Source organism: Pongo pygmaeus, chromosome 21 (assembly GCF_028885625.2).
Source record: "Pongo pygmaeus isolate AG05252 chromosome 21, NHGRI_mPonPyg2-v2.0_pri, whole genome shotgun sequence".
Taxonomy (NCBI): Eukaryota; Metazoa; Chordata; class Mammalia; order Primates; family Hominidae; genus Pongo; species Pongo pygmaeus.
Genome location: NC_072394.2, coordinates 8,483,982 through 8,502,991, shown reverse-complemented (window position 1 = coordinate 8,502,991; position 19,010 = coordinate 8,483,982). Strand labels below are relative to the sequence as shown.

Sequence of the window (19,010 nt, the reverse complement as noted above, 5' to 3'; positions counted from 1 at the left end):
GCATTTTAAGCCTTCCTAATGGAATGTCTCCTTTTTTTAGAAAAGGCTAACATTTTTGAAAAAGAGAAGATGTATCCAGTGGCGCTTCTCCTATGGAATCGAGCTGCCATTCAAGGTATAGAACCCAAATAAAAATAAGCACATATCCGGTCCCTGTCCTCTGTTATTCATCACATTTGCTGTAGCTGCGTGTTTGTGCACATAGGCAGCAAGGGGTAGAATATAAAGTAGGTGACATTTCAAACTATACTGATGTTAGGGTCAGTCTTTGGTGAGAGATCATTTCCAGGAATTTATTTTCCCCATTATTATCAAGGTCCCTGATTCAGCAAGCCATAGAAATTTTTCTATGGCTCTGTCTCCATGGCACCAGAACAGTTCTTTGAAATATACAATTTTACTCAAGAAACCAGTTTTCTTGGTCTGGCTTCACTCATTCATTGCTGAGATCTTGACTGAACTCATCAGAGACATGACCCATGTCTCAATGAGTTTACAAGCAAAATTAGTTATGTATGTATCTAAGGCTCATGTGATTTCTCTATTAAAATATCACATTGATGACTACCATAAACTTCAGCTCTTTACTACAATCATTAGCATGTAAGAATAAAAAACCAAACCAAAACAAAACAGATACATGGCAGGATCCTCTTGCTTTTCCTCGAGTTTCCATGTCTCGCTTGCTGGCATCACATGGATAAGGAATATAAGATACCAGTAGTGGGAAAAGCATTGGCAGGTGGTATTTGCATTGCATTGCGATGTCTCTTACTATTTTTCCCCTAAAATTATATTATTAAAAGCAGAGAAATACTGCAAAGCTGTCACCATTGGCATTTGGATATGTGAAAACTCTCTTGCAATAAGAGAGCAATTTTGCTTCCAATTAGGTTTCTTAAAATTGTCTTGTGCTAAGGCCAAATCATCCCTTTTCACAGGAAGTGAATAGGATAAAAAATGATTTTCAGCTGACACTAATATGAAGCATAGGAAAAAGTCACAGTGGTGCTTTCTCAAATCCAGCTGAGCCGGTAGCACAGCAACAGCCATCAATGCAATTTTAGTGAGACATTCCCCTTAAAAAGTCTATGTTTTATAAAATGCAATGAAGACCTTATTTAGAGTGGGGAAACAATACCCGCAATCTCATGGCCATGGCCAATCAGCTCAATTACAACAAATGCAGGTTTATTCCAAGCCAGGAAATGGTGTGGAAATTGCAGCAAGGAAAAGAGACATTGAAAACAAGGGTACATTGAGATATATACATGTATATTTTTTCTTTTTCTTTTTCTTTTTGAGATGGAGTCTTGATCTGTCTCCAGGCTGGGGTGCAGTGGCACAATCTCGGCTCACTGCAACCTCCGCCTCCCGGGTTCAAGTGATTCTCCTGCCTCAGCCTCCCAAGTAGCTGGGACTACAGGCATGTGCCACCACGCCCAGCTAATTTTTGTATTTTTAGTAGAGACGGGGTTTCACCATGTGGACCAGGATGGTCTTGATCTCTTGACCTTGTGATCCGCCTGCCTTGGCCTCCCAAAGTGCTTGGATTACAGGCATCAGCCTGTACCATCGCCTGGCTAGTACGTTGATATTAAACTGAATTCCTCAATATAAAAAAGTCAGGCTGCTAAAAATAATCATGTGTCCTAAGAGAGGTCAGGTATAAGTGTCCCTGAAGATATGGCTACTGAGTGGCTCACTTGGGATTAGGGAATCTAATAATGAAATTTTCCAATTAGTCACTAGCCGTACTCCTTTTAGCAGTTACTCATGTGAAGAGGGTGCTGAACCATCAGGACTCAGTCACTGCCCTGTGACTGTGAAATCAAAGTGGAAATCCCTCCACTGTCAGTTGATCCCCACAGGAGCCTGTCTGGCTCACCACATGCTACCAGTCAGTCCCCTTATTAGGGTGGAGCTGAATTCCTCCAAGAACCAGCTGGTTCACTGCCTTCCATTCTTAGAGGCTTCAGGGATCCTGCTTACTGCCTGTACAACTTGACAATGCACAGAATTGTCTTACCTCTTTGTGGTTATAGCCCAGGAGGAATCTTAGGGTCAAAGGAAGGCAGCTTTGGGCAAAATTAGAGATGGAATAGGTTTCTCTTTAGGGCTCCATGGACCTCCTGCTTCTTCAGACTCGCTCAGGCCTCTTTCCTGGGCACCATTCTTATAAGTTCTTGCTCCCAGTTACTGACCTGTACATTTGGAAGCATCTGGAAAGCAAGCCCTGATAACTAATGTCTTTGCCAGCTAAGAATTTTATAGACCAGGTGCAGTGGTTCACGCCTGTAATCCCAGGACTTTGGGATACCGAGGTGGGAGAATTGCTTGAGGCCAATAGTTCAAGACCAGGCTGGGCAACATAGTGAGACCTCATCTCTACAAAAAAAAAAAGATAAAAAAAATTAGTTGGGTGTGGTGGTGTTCACCTGTAGTTCCAGCTACTCAAGGGGCTGAGGCAGGAGGATCTCTTGAGCCCGGGAGATTGAGGCTGCAGTGAGCTGTGATCACATCACTGTACTCCAGCCTGAGCAAGAGAGTGAGATTCTGTCTCAAAAATAATGATAATAATAATAATAATAATAATAAATTTATAATGTTAGCTGTACTCAGAGAGACTTAAAGATGGCTCATGGTATTACATCTTTTTGAAGTGTCTACATTTTAATAGAAGATTCTAGAAGATTAGAACTTCAGTACCTAAAGGAATAAATTCCAAAGGATGTTAGGCACTACATTAGGGCCAAATGAGAAAATTTTGGAAGGAGTCCTATATCACTTAATGCTAGACCTGAGCCCATACAGGGCACTTCCTCTTTTTCTGAGTAAGCCAAGACCATGCTAGAAGGGCTGGCCACAGCTGAGATGGATATCCTAGAAGAGTGTTCCTTCATCTTTCCAATCAACACTCTCCTGGTGGATGGGAACATAGACCCCAAGGGGACCCTTAAGGGTCATCCCTAAGTGGACTTCAAAAGACTGAAGTCTCAGATCTTAAAAAGTCACATGAGTTTTTTCTACTTGACATATTCATGTTTGTTGGACAGTCATATTCTAAAGTACTTAATATCTAGGGAAAGTATTATCTAAAAAGTTTCCTTGCATGTCCATCCATTCATTCCATATGTATTTATCAAGTACCATTCCAGGTTCTGGGATTGTGTCAGTGATTAAGGGTTCTGGGATTGTGTCAGTGATTAAGGGTTCTGGGATTGTGTGAGTGATTAAGGGTTCAAGGTGCTTGTCCTCATGAAGTACCTGCCCTCATGTGGAAGAGAGAAAATAAACTAGTAAGCAAATCAGATCACAGTGACATGCTGTGAAGGAAATAAAACATAGAGATGAGGTAGATAACTTCTGGGGTGGGGGCTGAGGGGCACTTTAGACAAGATAGTCGGAGACGGCCTCTAGGAGAGAAGTGGCATTGGCGTTTCTGAGAATGATGAGAAGCCAGCCACAGGAAGAGTCAGAGTGTTCCAAACCTGCCAGGTAGAGGCCTTGAGGAATCGAATGCAGGGATCTTGTGCAGAGGGCAGGTGAGGCATGACCTGTAGGTCGTAAGGAGTCTGACTATTATTCCAAGAGCAAAGCAAAGTCATTGGAGGATTTTACACAAGGAAATAACATAACTTGATTTTACATTTTAAAAAGATCATCCTCTAGCTGAACCGTATGAGGTTTCTCTTCAGAGCGATTAAAATACTCTAAAATTGTGGTAATGCTTGTACATCTCTGTGAATATATGAAAAACCGTTTGATTGTACCCTTTAAATGGGTAAATTGGATGGTATGTGAATTGTATCTCAATAAAACTGTTACATATATACTATATATAACATATACATATATTATACATATATATATCTCGTGCTGGCTGGGTGCATCACACCTGTAATCCCAGCACTTTGGGAGGCTGAGTTGGGAGGATCACTTGAGCCCAGGATTTCGAGACAAGCCAGAGCAATATGGTGAATACGGGCATGTTGGTGCATGCCTGTAGTCCTAGCTACTCAGGAGGCTGGGGTAGGATGATCGCTTGAGCTTGGGAGGCTGAAGTTGCAGTGAGCTGAGATCACACTATTGCACTACAGCCTAGGTGACAAATCCAGGCCCTGTCTCAAAAATAAATAAATAAATAAAAATTAAAAAAAAAAGATCATCCTGGCTGTTGTGTGAAGAATGGGTTGGAAAGTGAAGATAAAAAGAAGAGTTTGAAGCCTATTATAGTATTGTAGGCTGGAATAGGCAGTGGAGGAGATGTCAAGAGTTAAGTGTGTTTTAGAGGCAGAACCAACAGGACTTGATGAATTGGCTGATGGAGGCGAGGGAAAAAGAACTAGGAATAATTCCCCTAGACTTATGGCCTGAACAATGGGGGTGCTGTACTGAGACAGGGAAGAAACTGATGATTTTGTTTGGAGGAATGGGTGTAGGGTGCTAGGAAATCTCTATTGGGCATTTTAAGTTTGAAATCCAAGTGGAGACATCAAGAAGGCAATTATAAGAGCCTGGGCCTCAGGGAGAGAGAGATAGTAGATAAATTTAGAAATAGTTAATAAAGACAGGCAATGGAACGAAACGAGGTCACCCAGAGAAAGAGTTGAGATGGAGCGGATTGTTGGAGAGAGGCGGGGAGGAGAGGTGAGAGAAGAGAAAAGAAGGAAAAGAAGAAAGAAAAAAAGGAGTTGGGAGTGAGCCCTTGACATTCCACATTTAGGAAGTGGGCAGAGGAGGAGTCAGACAAGAGTTTGAAATAAAGAGCCCATGTGGTAGAAGGGAAACCAAGAGAAGGCTGTGCCATCAATGCTGCGACAGGACAGTGCTTGGGCAGATGGGGCCCATCACTCCAGTGCTGCTCAGACGTCGGGTAAGATGAGGACAGAGATGTGGCAATGGATTTGGCTGTATGGAGGTCATCTACCACCTTCAAAATAGCAGCTTCACGGGCAAGGGGGCAGAAGCCAGTTTGGAGTGGGTTGAAGAGTCCGTGGGAGGTAAAGCTTTGGAGACAGTGAGTATAGAACACACTTTTGAAAAATTCAGTGTAAAGGGGAACAGAGAAATGGGGCATGAACTAGAAGGAGACACCACAGGATAAAGAGAGGGTTTATTTTTGTTCATAGAAGATGCCAGAGCGTGTTTGAATGGCGGATGGGATTGATCTGGGAAAGAGGGCGACACTGGTGACGCAGGAGAGCAGAGCTTCAGGAGTGACGTCTGAGAATGGGAGGGATGGGGTCCAACTTTCCAAGAGTTAATCTACTTAAAAAAATTAAAAGGTAAAATTGGTAATTTTTTGTTCTTTAAGAACATCTGGCCAGGCGCGGAGGCTCACGCCTGTAATCCCAGCACTTTGGGAGGCCGAGTGGGTGGATCACCTGAGGTCAGAAGTTCAAGACCAGCCTGGCCAACATGGTGAAACCCCGTCTCTTCTAAAAATACAAAAAAAAGTTAGCCGGGCGTGGTGGCGGGCGCCTGGAATCCCAGCTACTTGGGAGATTGAGGCAGGAGAATCGCTTGAACCTGAGAGGCAGAGGTTGCAGAATGTGCCATCGCACTCCAGCCTGCCAGCCTGGGTGACAAGAGCGAAACTCTGTCTCAAAAACAAACAAACAAACAACAATAACAACAACAAAACATGTGTACTATACCATGGATGTTACACTATAATGAAAACAGTTAGCATTGAGTGTTATGTTTGTATTCCATAAAGTATATCTAATTCCAGTTCTGGGGTTCTGAGTGTTTTTGGTTCCTTTTTATACTTGGCTATAGATACATATATGTTTTAAAGGACTGAAACAAGATTATTAGGTTGAATTCCTGAGAACTATACATGAATCATTTGAGTTATGATTCTTCTTTTTCTAATATTTCTATCAGGCAATGCATTTGCTAGAGTAAAAATTGGAGATTACCATTACTATGGCTATGGGACTAACAAAGACTATCAAACAGCAGCCACACACTACAGTATTGCAGCCGACAAATACCACAACGCACAAGCCATGTTCAATCTGGCTTATATGTATGAACATGGCTTAGGCATCGCAAAGGTAATTTTGCTGGTAATAATTCAAACCTAGTAATGACAGCTGTGTGAGAAGAGAGAATGTGTAAATGTTTTGAATTTCATTGATGTCATCAATGTAGAGGAAGGAAGGAAAGGACTTAACATTTGCCAAATCCCTCCCTTGTGCCAATACATATTACATATCCTAATATGAACCCTATGAGATAGAAGTTATTTTCTCCATTTATGCCAAGGACATAACTAGTGAGTAGAAGAGATATAGTCTAGGCCAATTCAACTAGTAAGTTCCTGCTTTTTCCAACACATGCTTTTTCCAGTAGGCTGTCTCCATTTTCCTTTACCTCTGGGCCTTTCTTTCCATTAAAATTTCCACCGGTTCTCAAGCTCTCAGGAACAAGGAGAAAGTGAAAAGAGACCAGAGCTGGATACCAAGGTGGTATTAATCCAGAAAAGTCGTATGAAGCATCTACTATGTACATGACCCAGTGCTAGATACTCTAGAAAGGCCCAAGAGAGTGAATCTCCAGTCTCCCAAGACTACACTTAACTTGAGGCGATGAGTCATATTCACTTAGAAAAACAGCCAGCGCTGCAAGGTTGTATTGAGTAAACCTCTTAGACAGTGAGTGTAATTAAGGCAGAAGATGACATCAGGGTGTCACAGAGTGAGAAAGGTGTATTCAGTATCAATAACGATAGTAATAGCCAGGCATTGGGTTAAGTGGGCTATGCATTTCTGTCATTTACATCACACAACCACTCAATGAGATAAGCCCTAGAACTATCCGCTGTGTATGCATCAGGAAGCCACAGCGAGAGAGGTTATGTCATTTGGCCAAGCAGCTTGCGGAGCTCATCAATGGTGGAGCCAGAATTTGAACCTAGCCCTACCTGACCCTGTTTTTTGGTGACAGAGTGGGCCTCGCAGTGAGTCATTCTTGGTGGTCAAGCATGTGAGCTTTTCATTCCTGGCTATGTTTCTAGAGCCAAATAATGTGGGAATTATCGGCTTTCCTATGTGCTCTTCTTTCTTCCGGTTGTGCTAGTAATTGAGAATTATTGGTAGGGAATTTCCTATTTGAGAACTGCTAATGGTGCACAGTGAAGCCAAGGGCTTCTTATTCAGCGGTATGGATCCCTGCTGTCCTGTCCTCCCCAGCAGCCTGCCTTTTGGCTGATCATTTTTCTTTAGCCCTGGCACCCTAAGCAGTAGAGGGAATGTCAAATCCAAATCCAGTCTGTTTGCCCCATTTCTAGCAGGTGTAAGCTTCCCATGTTTGTAAAATGTGGGTAAGAATGGGACAGGATGGATAGCTAAATTGGATAATTCTTGGGATGTTATTTAGCCATCCCTGGGCCCCTCACCCATTATCCACCTCAGTAAAACAGATACCTGCCCTGCCCCAGGCGTTAAGAATAAAATGAATAAGGTTTTATGAAAGAGCTTTGTAGTCAAACAGTATGTAGAATGACTGTTATTTAGATCAGAAGGGAATTAGAGCAACTGCTAAGTAAGGCTTCAGTAAGATTAAAGCCTTTCTTTACTCATCATTCCTCGTGCAAAACATAATAATATGGGAGAAGCACTGTCTATAGAAGGGATACAGTGACCCCACTCCATGTGTTAAATTCATGTTAGCTTTCCTATCCTTGGCACCACCATGTTATTCAAAAAGGACTTGGTTGCCCTGACAGCTGTATTCGCACCTAGGTGAGGCCATTTTGCCTGAGTCCCTGGGGACAGGCAGGTGTCCTCTCAGGACACAGAGCCAGCAATGCTGGGAAAGGCACACTGCCGACCAGTGCCCAGCTGGCGGACTGTCAGAGGGTTTGGTTTTCCTCTTTGGAGTCACCACTGATCTGTCTCCTAAGCACTTCCTTCACAATGTCAAATAGTAGTTGTTGAGACATACGTTTCACACATTCAGGAAAACACTTAAGTTTCTCTCTGGCCAGTTTTCTGTTCTTTTCTGCCAGGGTTCTTGTTAAATCATGGGTAGTTCATTTTGAGCAGTCTCTTTCAGTCACAAGTCTATTTTTTTTTTTTCCTACAGAAAGTCTCTACATTAAAAAAAAAAAAAAAATCAGGGACTACTCTTAACCTCCCACCTGGATATGAGAATTTTAGGCTGAGCTAATGAGGGACCATTGCCCTTTGTTTTTATTTGGTTTCTTTTGTTTAGCAATTACAAAAATAATAACTGAGTACCCAGAGATATCTTGCCATCTCAGAGTCAAATTTACAAGGTGCTATCACCTTCTCTAATTCTTAAAATGAATATCCTGACAATTAAAAGCCCAAAGCTTGTTCTAATGAAAGCAAAGAGGGTAGGAGAATGGGCCTTCCCAGCAGTTAAGTCATCAAGTAATTAAGCATTTCTTCAGTGAGGCACTTTGCAATCCTCTTTATTAGTTAATCCTCATGCAAACTACTGAGAAAGACGAGTATAATACCACTACCACAGTATCTTTGAGAATCAAAGAAGGTGATATGGAATAATGCTTTATAAACATGCAGACATTTAAGACCTCTGGGGAAGAAAGGTATAAATCATCTCTTGGTAAATCAATATTAAAATATGGGTCATTATTTTTATCATCTGTCTTTAAGAAAGGAAGTTGGGGCTGGGATGATGCAGGTGAGTTATCCTAGTAGCTTCACTGAGAAGCGTCTCAGCCAGTGAGCTCCTTGTCTCACTGACTGCATCATTGTTCTGGGAACAATGAATAATGGGAGTGACTGCATCATTGTTCTGGGAACACTGAATAATGCCTGGGGAGGAATTGGGAGAGGACCTGAAGTAGTTTAGAAACACAAGAATTCACACACAAGTTGTTATGAAACCCTGTCTCAGAGGGCGAGGCATGGTGGCTCACGCCTGTGATCCCAGCACATTGGGAGGCAGAGGTAGGCAGATCACTTGAGGTCAGGAGTTTGAGACCAGCCAGGCTAACGTGGCAAAATCTTGTCTCTACTAAAAATACAAAAATTAGCCAGGCAAGGTAGCATGCGCCTATTATCCCAGCTACTTGGGAGGCTGAGGCACGAGAATAGCTTGAACCCTGAAGGCAGAGGTTGCAGTGAGCCAAGATCCAGCCTGGGTGACAGAGTGAGATTCCCTCTTAAAAAAAAAAAAAAAAAACCCAAAAAACAAAGAAACAGTTTTTCAATTGATACTTGATTTGTAAGTACTTCGGAAATTGCACCATGAACAAAGCCTGTTGCCCATCCCCTCCTGGCCATCCTTTCTGTCTGTGCCTTGGCTCAGGTCTGACTTTCTGCTCACCTCAGCTTGTAGTAAACACTACTCAGGGGTCTTCCATTCTAGTGTTCTCCCTTTAAATCTGTGACCGAGATGACTCTGTTCACCAAAGATTTGCAATCCCCCATCCATAGTGAGGACTTGTAGCTGGGCTGCACTATGTTCTCCAGCCTCCTTTGGATCCACGTGCTAGCTCTCACAAGGGCATGGAAGTGAAAGTGAAGGTGTCATTTCTGGGCTAAGGCAGCCAAGAAGTAGATGGGGCTGCCCCCAGTCTCTTTCCCATCCATCGGCTGAAGGCATCAGGAGATACAAAGGCTTTAGGGGACCCCAAAACCAGGTGATGGAAGGAGCTTGGGCCCCACAATTACCACATGAAAAAGATTCACCACCAACCAGGAACATACACTTTGGAATGCTGAATGGGGGAGAAATAAACTTCTATTGTGTTAAGCCATTAAAATTTGGGGATTTGTTACAGATAGCATTATCTTAATAAATAATTCATCTAACAAAGCACTGCCAGGTCATTCTTGATAAAGTGTAACTCTGATATTGTTACCTCCTCCATCCTATCCACTCCTCTATCCTACCCTCTCCCCCAAATAAAACCGCCAAAAAATACAAACAAGCAAACATACAAATAAAAAGAATCTTATTTACTTTTTATTGCTAAATGAAGTCCAGACTTCTATTCCATATTCAAAGCCCCCAGTGACCTAGCCTACCTTGGTAATGGTGGTGTGATACAGCACTTTGCCCTATATAGATTCTAGGCTACTTATTCCTTCCCCTCAAAGACCTTGACCTGAGCCCTCCTGAGATATCCTTTTGCTGGAATGATCTTACCCCATATTTATGCCCATTGAAGACTAGTCCATTTTTCAAAGAACAGCTCCAATGTCATGTCCTCTAGGAATCCTTCAAGGAACCCCAGATTTTTTTTTTTTTTTTTTTTTGAGACAGAGTCTTGCTCTGTCGCCAGGCTGGAGTGCAGTGGTGCAATCTTGGGTCACTGCAACCTCCGCCTCCCGGGTTCAAGCAATTCTCCTGCAGCAGCCTCCCGAGTAGCTGGGACTACAGGTGCACACCACTATGCCCAGCTAATTTTTGTATTTTAGTAGAGATGGGGTTTCGCCATGTTGGCCAGGATGGTCTCAATCTCTTGACCTTGTGATCCGCCTTTCTCGGCCTCCCAAAGTGCTGGGATTACAGGCGTGAGCCACCACACCTGGCCAGAACCCCCAGATTTAAAAGGTATCTACTTCTAAACCATCATGGTATTGCACTCTGCTTTTCATTCATTCATTCATTCACTCGAATATTTATCAAGGACTATTTCCTGTATCAGGAAGCACTGTGCTTGGTTCTGGGGATACAATAAGAACAAGACAGCCTTCAAAGAGCTCACAGTCCACTACAGAAGAGACTTGTCCATAGCTATAGTTAAGCCTAAAATGACAGTCATGTATAGGCATACGCACACTTGAAAATAATTAAAAATAAAGTACCATAAGTATGTTAAAGAGGTAACAGCTAACTCAGGTAGGGGAATCAGCACTGCCAGGTCCTGTTCAAAAATATTTGTGTACCATGGAGTACGAGAAACATAAGACAACTTTTTTAAATGGAAGAAATCAGGCCTGTTTAAAGACAATGGATAGGAAAGCTGTCCTAAAGTAAGACAAAAAGGTGGGGGAAATTATCCTTTGGGGAAGAGTTTCAAATACATATATGTAGACCTACTAGATAACATGTATTTTTGGATTCTGCAGAGAAAACAAAACCACATCTACCAAATAAATTATAAATAGACCTGTCAAAAATAAAAGTGATTATGACACAATGCATTTTCATTTCTCATTTGTCTGGTCTGACCACCCATGGAGTGTTACAGCTGAAGCTTTAAACACGAGAATTATTTTCTGGAAAGGATAAGTTAAAATTAGGTATTTAAAATGGCCCTCTCAGAAATATGGCAGGACAGAAAACGCACTTCTTAGAAATGCTCATAACTTTTCATGAAATAAACATCTATCATCTAGGGAAATAACCAGAAATATGCACAAACAGTATTTTGTGTGTGTATAGCTTTATTAGTTACAGAACAAATTTCTACAAGTAATGAGAATGCTCCAAAATAGAAGCCATGTTATATATGTTATTGTATAGTGGTACACTATTCCACAATGTACTTTGCGGCCTAGTGATTAAGTGAGAATACTAGAAGCAGACAACCTAGGGACAATCTGAGATTTGAATCCCTGCTCTGCCACTTGCAAGTCATATAAATTTGAGTAAGTGACTTTCTCTCTGTGCCTCAATATCTTCATTTTCAAAGTGGAGTTAATAGCATCACCTGTCCTACAGAATTGTCCTGAAGATTAAATGACAGTGGTAACTGGCACACAGTAAGTATTTAATACATATTAACCATTATTACTATATACTATGCAACCGTTAAAAATATTGTAGACTAGGCCGGGCGCAGTGGCTCACGCCTGTAATCCCAGCACTTTGGGAGGCCGAGGTGGGCGGATCACGAGGTCAGGAGATCGAGACCATCCTGGCTAACATGGTGAAACCCCGTCTCTACTAAAAATACAAAAAAAATTAGCCGGGCGTGGTGGCGGGTGCCTGTGGTCCCAGCTACTGGGGAGGCTGAGGCAGGAGAATGGCGTGAACCCGGGAGGAGGAGCTTGCAGTGAGCAGAGATCACGCCACTGCACTCCAGCCTGGGCCACAGAACGAGACTCAGTCTCAAAAAAAAAAAAAAGTATTGTAGACTAGGCTGGGCACAGTGGCTCACGCCTGTAATCCCAGTACTTTGGGAGGCCAAGGTGGGCAGATTCCTTGAGTCCAGGAGTTCAAGACTAGCCTGGGCATCATGGTGAAACCCCATCTCTACAAAAAAAAAAAAAATACAAAAATCAGCCGGACATGGTGGCACACACCTGTAGTCCCTGTAATCCCAGCTACTCAGGAAGCCCAGATGGGAGAATCGCTCAAGCCCTGGAAGTGGATGCAGCAGTAAGCCAAGAGCCTGCCACCATACTCCAGCCTGGGTGACATGGCGAGACCCTGTTTCAAAAAAAAAAAATTATAGACTAGCGGAATATATTAGGACACAGCATATTATTTGAAATATATTGTTAGGTTAAGAAAGCAGAAGATGAAATATTATGCTGAGTAAAAAAATTTCTAAATTAAAAAGTATGTATATATGAATATACATGAAATGCTAGAAGAATGTGTATAAAATATTACCAGTAGTTATCTCTGTACAGTGAGATTGTGGGTGGCTTTTTTTTTTATTTGTTCAGTTCTATATTTCCTAAGTTCCCTCTAATTAACATTTGGTATATTTATAAAAAGAAAATAAGAATAAATTATTCAAAAACGACCTTCCCATTCACATGCTCTGTCCCAGTATAAGAATTTTTTTTATGACATCCAAAGATTTGGGGCTGGAAAACTCCTGCATTGGGCAATTGTACAATTTTCATAAACCAGCTACTTTACTGCAGAAGAATTCTGTATCTTTGAATTAAAAGAAGCTATTTTGAACATCTGAATATTGGGCAGTATCCACATAACATTTTAGTTAAAAACATGTTCTTTAACAAGAGTCTGCAGCTTGGTTTACATAACCTGTTTAATCACTGAATTTAAAGCAAAATAAACTCAAATGTACCACAGAAAAGTTAAATCTAAGTGGACTGGGTATGTAGTGGACTTCTCATTTAATGAACTGTGGTCATCTTCAAAACACCATCAGGAGGAGATTTTTTTGTTTGCATGACTTAGATGTTTTTACTAAATAGGGTCAAAGAATGAGGAGTCTTTTCTAGTCTAGTACTAAAATTTCTTTTATATGAGTTGTCCTAGTTAGCTAGAAGCATTCAAGAATTTCCTTCTCTGGGAATTTTAAAGAAAGGCTTTCACATTCACCCCCCAGCCCCACACGCACTGCAAATTATGAGGTCTCCTGGACAAGGAGTGAGTTCATCCCACTTTAATGGTATTTCTCACTATTTTTTACTATAAAATGCGAAGTGACTGAATTGTAATGCTTCCACCGCAAGACATAAGTGAATAACTATTGACTGCCTCAAAACAAGAAATAAGCATGAATGCCTGAGATATTGACAAAGGCTGCTTTTCCCCGAACATCCCATTCAAGTCAATATATCTTTCACGTGTGCAGCGTGAAAGCTGTTATCATCTGCAGTGTGCTTTCAAATGAACACTAAATTTGTTGGAATCAGAGACACAAATTAGGATTTTTACAACATCTATTTAAGGTTGCCAGGAAGATTTGTTCCAATCTCCTGAATTGTATTTTAAGCAAGAACATTCCTCTTTCTTCAACAAATCAATTTACCAGACCATAAAGCTTTGGAAAATATTTAAGCTATAATAAGCAGAACGCAGCTGAGAGAAGACATCACTCCCCACCCCGGCCCCCCCCCCAAAAAAAAAACAGTTTTATCACAGTCCTCAAGGATTCACAAGTATCAAAGCCTAAGTAATGGAGCAAGAAAGACAGATATTAGGATGACCACAGTTTGTAAAAAATTCCTCTTCTTCCCTTTCTTTTGAAAACAGCCCATGGGCATCCAAGCAAAATCTAATTCTGGAAGTGGCCTAGGGCACTTTCACCTCTAAAAGCAGCTCCACCTTGCCTATGGTCACTCTGTTTGGGCAAACCAAAAATAAAGCAAACACATAAAACAAGGCATGAGTAGATGAAAAAAAAAAGCCATGGCATAATTCATGAAAAAAAAAAAGCTCCTGAAAATATAGTACTATGTCATTTGAGGACTCTGTCTTCAACATGAGAGCCAAAAATAGTTTCTTCATCATCCTGTAAGTATTGTCAAAGACCTACTGCGTACTAGGCACTTCATTGAGGACTGGGAATTCAGGGGTGAACAGACAGTCCAAGTCCTTGTTTTTGAGGACCTGGAGACAAACAAATGAATAAATAAATTCTAGAACTTCAGGTATGGTAAGTACTATGAAGATAATGAGAATTGTAGATAATGATTACTAACTACCTGTATTCTGACTTATTTTAGAGAACTGTACAACTTTTTTTTTCTTTTGAGAGAGAGTATCACTCTGTCATCCAGGCTGGAGTTCAGTGGCACGATCTTGGCTCACTGCAACCGCTGCCTCCCGGGTTCAAGCAATTCTCGTGCCAAATAACTGGGATTACAGGCATGCACCACCACACCTGACTACTTTTTGCATTTTTAGTAGGGACACAGTTTCACCATATTGGCCAGGCTGGTCTTGAACTCCTGGCCTCAAGTGATCCACCTGCCTTGGCCTCCCAAAGTACTGGGATTACAGGCGTGAATCCCCCTGTGCCTGGCCCTATTGTCCACCCTATTTGTTGGAATCACAACTAAGAGCTGTTCCAGGGGTATCCAAGAAAGCTTTCTGGAGATTGTGTTAGTTTTCTATGCTTGCCGTAACAAATCACTACAAACTTGGGGACCTAAAACAGCACAAGCTTATTATCTCACGGTTTCTGTAAGCCAAAAGCCCAGGTGATTTGACTGGGTCTTCAGTTTGGAGTTTCACGAGGCTAAAATCAAGGCTGTTCTTTATTGAGGGCTCTGGAGAAGAATCCACTGCAGGGCTCATTCCGGTTGTTTGGTGGAATTCAGTTAATTGAGGTTGTAGGACCAAGGTTCTTGTTTCCTTATTGGCTGTCCAAATTCCTTCTCATTCCATGTGGCCTCTTCCAACAATGGCAAGTTGAGTCCCTCATGCTGAGAATCTCTCTGAAGTCTCCCTCCACCACATCTCTCTTTCTTCCACCCCCAGCCCTGAGATAACTCTGTTTAAAGGTTCATTTGATTATCTGAGATCCACCTGGATAATCCATGATAATCTCCCTATCTTAAGACCTGTAACCTTAATTACATTTGATATTTTGAACAATGGTGTCTGTTTACTTACCCCTACAGAATCTGATGGGTAGGGCTATTCTTCTCCTTCTAGGACATTCACTTGGCCAGAAGATTGTACGACATGGCTGCTCAAAGGAGTCCAGATGCCCACATACCTGTGCTCTTTGCCCTCATGAAACTGGAAACTACGCATTTGCTCCGGGATATCCTGTTTTTTAATGTAAGTTTGTCTTGAACAGGTCCTGAATCTCTGAAAGTCTCCAGTGAGCAACTCTTAGGGACAAAGTGACAAGGCCCATCGGGGAGTCTCTTGTTGACTGGCTTTCCTTTGAGAAGTAAAATTCAGAGTCTTACACTTGCCATGCAGAGTAATTCTGCATGTTCTATTGAGTATGTGTTGACCCTTCAGAGTATAAGCAATTAATTCATTCAGCAGATGTTCTTTTCCAGTACACACTACATTCAAAGCCTTAAGCACAATGACATGTGCTATATATACTTCTTCAAAACAGTTCTTACCATCAATAGCGGAGACTGGTAGGCAGACGGCAGGTGGCAAGGGGTACCACAAACAGCTACAGTTTGAAAAAAAGTAAAGTGTCTAAATCTTTGGGGTTATTCTAAAGGTGCTATTTAAGCCCCTTGTGGAAGATGTAAGCAAGCAAAGATTGTGTCTTCCAAGACTGAAGAAAGCAAAGGGAATGGGTGGGAGGAGGGTTGGTGGTGGTGGGTTTGGGAAGAGATGGTGGCTCTGAGTGGAGGTGGGAAGCTTGGATTGTTTTTGAGAGAATGTCTCTTGCCAACAGTTCACAACGAGATGGAACTGGCTGAAATCGGACAACACCGTTGGACCACACTGGGACTTATTTGTCATTAGCCTCATTGTTGCTGGGCTGATTTTGTTGCTTAGAAATCACCATGGGTAGGATGCGGATCACAGGAAAACCTGCTCACGGGAATCAGTTCACTCCAAGGTATCCCCACTAAATAAACAGTTTCCCATCCAAATCAAGAGTCTGCTGCAGTTTCCCTCTCAGGGCTGTGATGGAAAACGGACAAGACCTGGGGACCATCCTAGAGAAACAACTTCAGACTTCCTGCTTAGTTGAGAAAACCCTTTGGGGGATGCTGGGAACTGGTCACCTAAGACCTTGTTACCAATCTATCATCTTGGTGACCTAGTCCCACGTTATGAATAAAGACCACCCACTTTCATGTTGTTAGAACAACCTCCCCTCTGTCAAGAGGACACACTGGGTTTCCTGACTCCTACAGACAAACTAAGGTGAAGAGAAGGGGGAGTTTGGAGAAGGCAGAAATCCAGATCCCTCAGAATATGATAAAGACACAAATATACAAATAGACCTTGTACAAACACATCCTATAGGAATGACCTGTGAGAGACTCTGGAGTCCTAATGAGTCACAGCTTCCCAGGGCATGTCGTACCTGAACGAGGGAGTGGGGGTTGAGCCAGGCTCTTCACTGAGAGGCCTCTCTCAAAACTCCCTTAGTGTTAGTGAACAAAGCCAGTACAGCATCACACCCCTCTCCTCCATCCCTCATCAGAACCCTGTTCTCCCTGGGGCGTCCCCCTTAGTACCCCCGTAGAAGGAGATTATTCCAGCCTCCTAGGATGAATGCTAAAAGGCCCAGATTCTCTGGCTTCTCTGACAGGCAAATCAGGGGCCCAGGCCTAAGGGACAGGGGCAGGTAAGGAGAGTGTAAGAGGCCTAGGACATATGTCAAGGGCCAGGCTCGAATCCCGGCTCCAGATATTTGACAACTTCTTCTTCTTCTTCCTTTTCTTCTTCTTCTCCTTCTCCTTCTCCTTCTCCTTCTTCTTCTTCTTTTCTCTCTTCTTCTTCTTCTTCATCTTCATCTTCTACTTTTCTTCTTCTTCTTCTCTTTTCTGAGACACAATTTCTCTCTGTCTGCCAGGCTGGAGGGCAGTGGCAAGATCTCGACTCACTGCAACCTCTGCCTCCCAGGTTCAAGTGATTCTCCTGCCTCAGCCTCCCAAATAACTGGGATTACAGGTGCCCGCCACCAGGCCCAGCTAATTTTTGTATTTTTAGTAGAGACGGGGTTTCACCATGTTGGCCAGGCTGGTCTCAAACTCCTGACCTCAAGTGATCCTCCAAAAGTGCTGGGATTGCAGGCATGAGCCACCACACCCAGCCAATATTTGACTTCTTGAGCCTCAGTTTCCTGGTGTGCAAAAAGGGAAGAATAATGCCTATCTTAGGCAACTGATATTAAGATTAAGTGGGATAATGAATGTAAAGAGACTGGCACAGGGCCTGGCACCTAGAATGAGTTCCATAATTGGTAACTTTTAATATCCTTTAAAAAACTCATGGCAAATCCATTGGAACAGGTGGGGAGACAACTGAGTTGGTAACAATCTGTGTGGCTTCAGGGCTTTGCAGTTAGTTCTCCAGCTAATGTGCTAGGTGCTTAGGTAGGAAGAGATCTTGCTTGCTTACTTAAAAATCCAATTTAGGGACATGAAAATTTAATTTATAATGTCAATCATAATCAAAAGGTAGGATGAAATGGTGGACATGCACTGAGTTTGGGATCAAACAACTTGAAGTCCAGCTCTGTCCCTTAGTAGCTGTGTAACTTTGGGGATAACTTTTCCAAACCTCAGCTTTTCCTCCATAAAATGGGATAATTTCCTACCTCACTGAAGAATTGTGAAGCTTAAATAAACCTAACATCAAAAGTGCTTTATAAACATAGCACACGCACATACTGGCCACAGGCATTTATTTGGCCAGGAACGAATCCAGGCCTGTCTGAGGTCCAAGTGTTTAGAATTTGGGGTCATGTCTCTGCCTTATTAGGGATTTCCAGTTCCCAGGGATGCAGCCTAATTTATACAAATGTGCAGGAAGGGGCAGCATCCAAATCGCAGGTCAGGACGTCATGGAGAAGGCAGCCGTGCTATGACATCTCACAGGTGTCAGGAATGTGAGCACATTAAGGACCAGGATGAGAACAGAGAGGGGAGTACAGAAGGCAGCATTGGTGAGCCCTGCCTCAAAGTCTGGATGAACATGAGCTCCTTAGAGGTAAACTTCTGGGAATGACTGCAGGCAGGAAAGAAAGGGAGACCTGTTTGGGGACTTGCTGTGTAGAGTAGAACACTGCCTGAGATATAGGAGGGAGGGCAGCCTGAGTTGATATGTTTCCCATTTCAGCTAATTGTTCCATGTCAATGTGAGACATGGAGCAAGCTTTGAAAGCAGGAGTGCTTTAGGCAGTTTCAATCATTCATATGTCCATTTCTGGGCCTCTTCTCCTGGAGCCGCCACAGTAGCGGTTCTCACCACCTCTGTGCATGGTTGGGCATCTTGCAGCCTCTGGGCATCTCCGAGATGACTGACAGAGGGAGGGAGAGAGCCTCCTGCCTGAAAGCCACTGATGCTTCTCGGTTATTGCAAAATCCCACCTGCTCTATGGGCACACAGAGCCCTTCTTCATTTTCTTGCTTCTGATGCCTTGAATAAAAATGGATAGCCTATGGACTACAAGATATCTAGTTTTTTTGTTTGTTTTGTTTTTGCTTTTGTTTTTTTGAGATGGGGTCTTTCTCTGTCACCCAGCCTGGAGTACAGTGTCACAATCTTGGCTTACTACAACCCCCGTCTCCCAGGTTTAAATGATTCTGCTGCCTCAGCCTCCCAAGTGTACGCCACCACACCCACCTAATTTTTGTATTTATTTTTTATTTTTTATTTTTTTTGAGACGGAGTCTCACTCTGTCGCCAGG

The 19,010-nt window shown here is 42.6% G+C and overlaps 1 protein-coding gene across 10 annotated transcripts in view; it reads left to right on the top strand.

Moving 5' to 3' along the window:
- Window positions 1-16,238, top strand: part of SEL1L2 (SEL1L2 adaptor subunit of SYVN1 ubiquitin ligase) — a 166,394-nt gene extending 150,156 nt beyond the window's left edge. For 8 of the 10 annotated variants that reach the window (XM_054468205.2, XM_063659072.1, XM_054468207.2 and 5 more), the window contains 4 exons: window positions 41-115; window positions 5,893-6,065; window positions 15,322-15,450; window positions 16,037-16,238. In XM_054468205.2, coding sequence (XP_054324180.1) covers window positions 41-115; window positions 5,893-6,065; window positions 15,322-15,450; window positions 16,037-16,156 — 497 coding nt within the window. In that variant the 3' untranslated portion in view covers window positions 16,157-16,238. The remainder of the gene's footprint in view (window positions 1-40; window positions 116-5,892; window positions 6,066-15,321; window positions 15,451-16,036) is intronic. The other 2 variants (XM_054468209.2, XM_054468208.2) reach the window with 1 other exon arrangement.
- The last annotated feature ends 2,772 nt before the right edge of the window (window positions 16,239-19,010 follow it).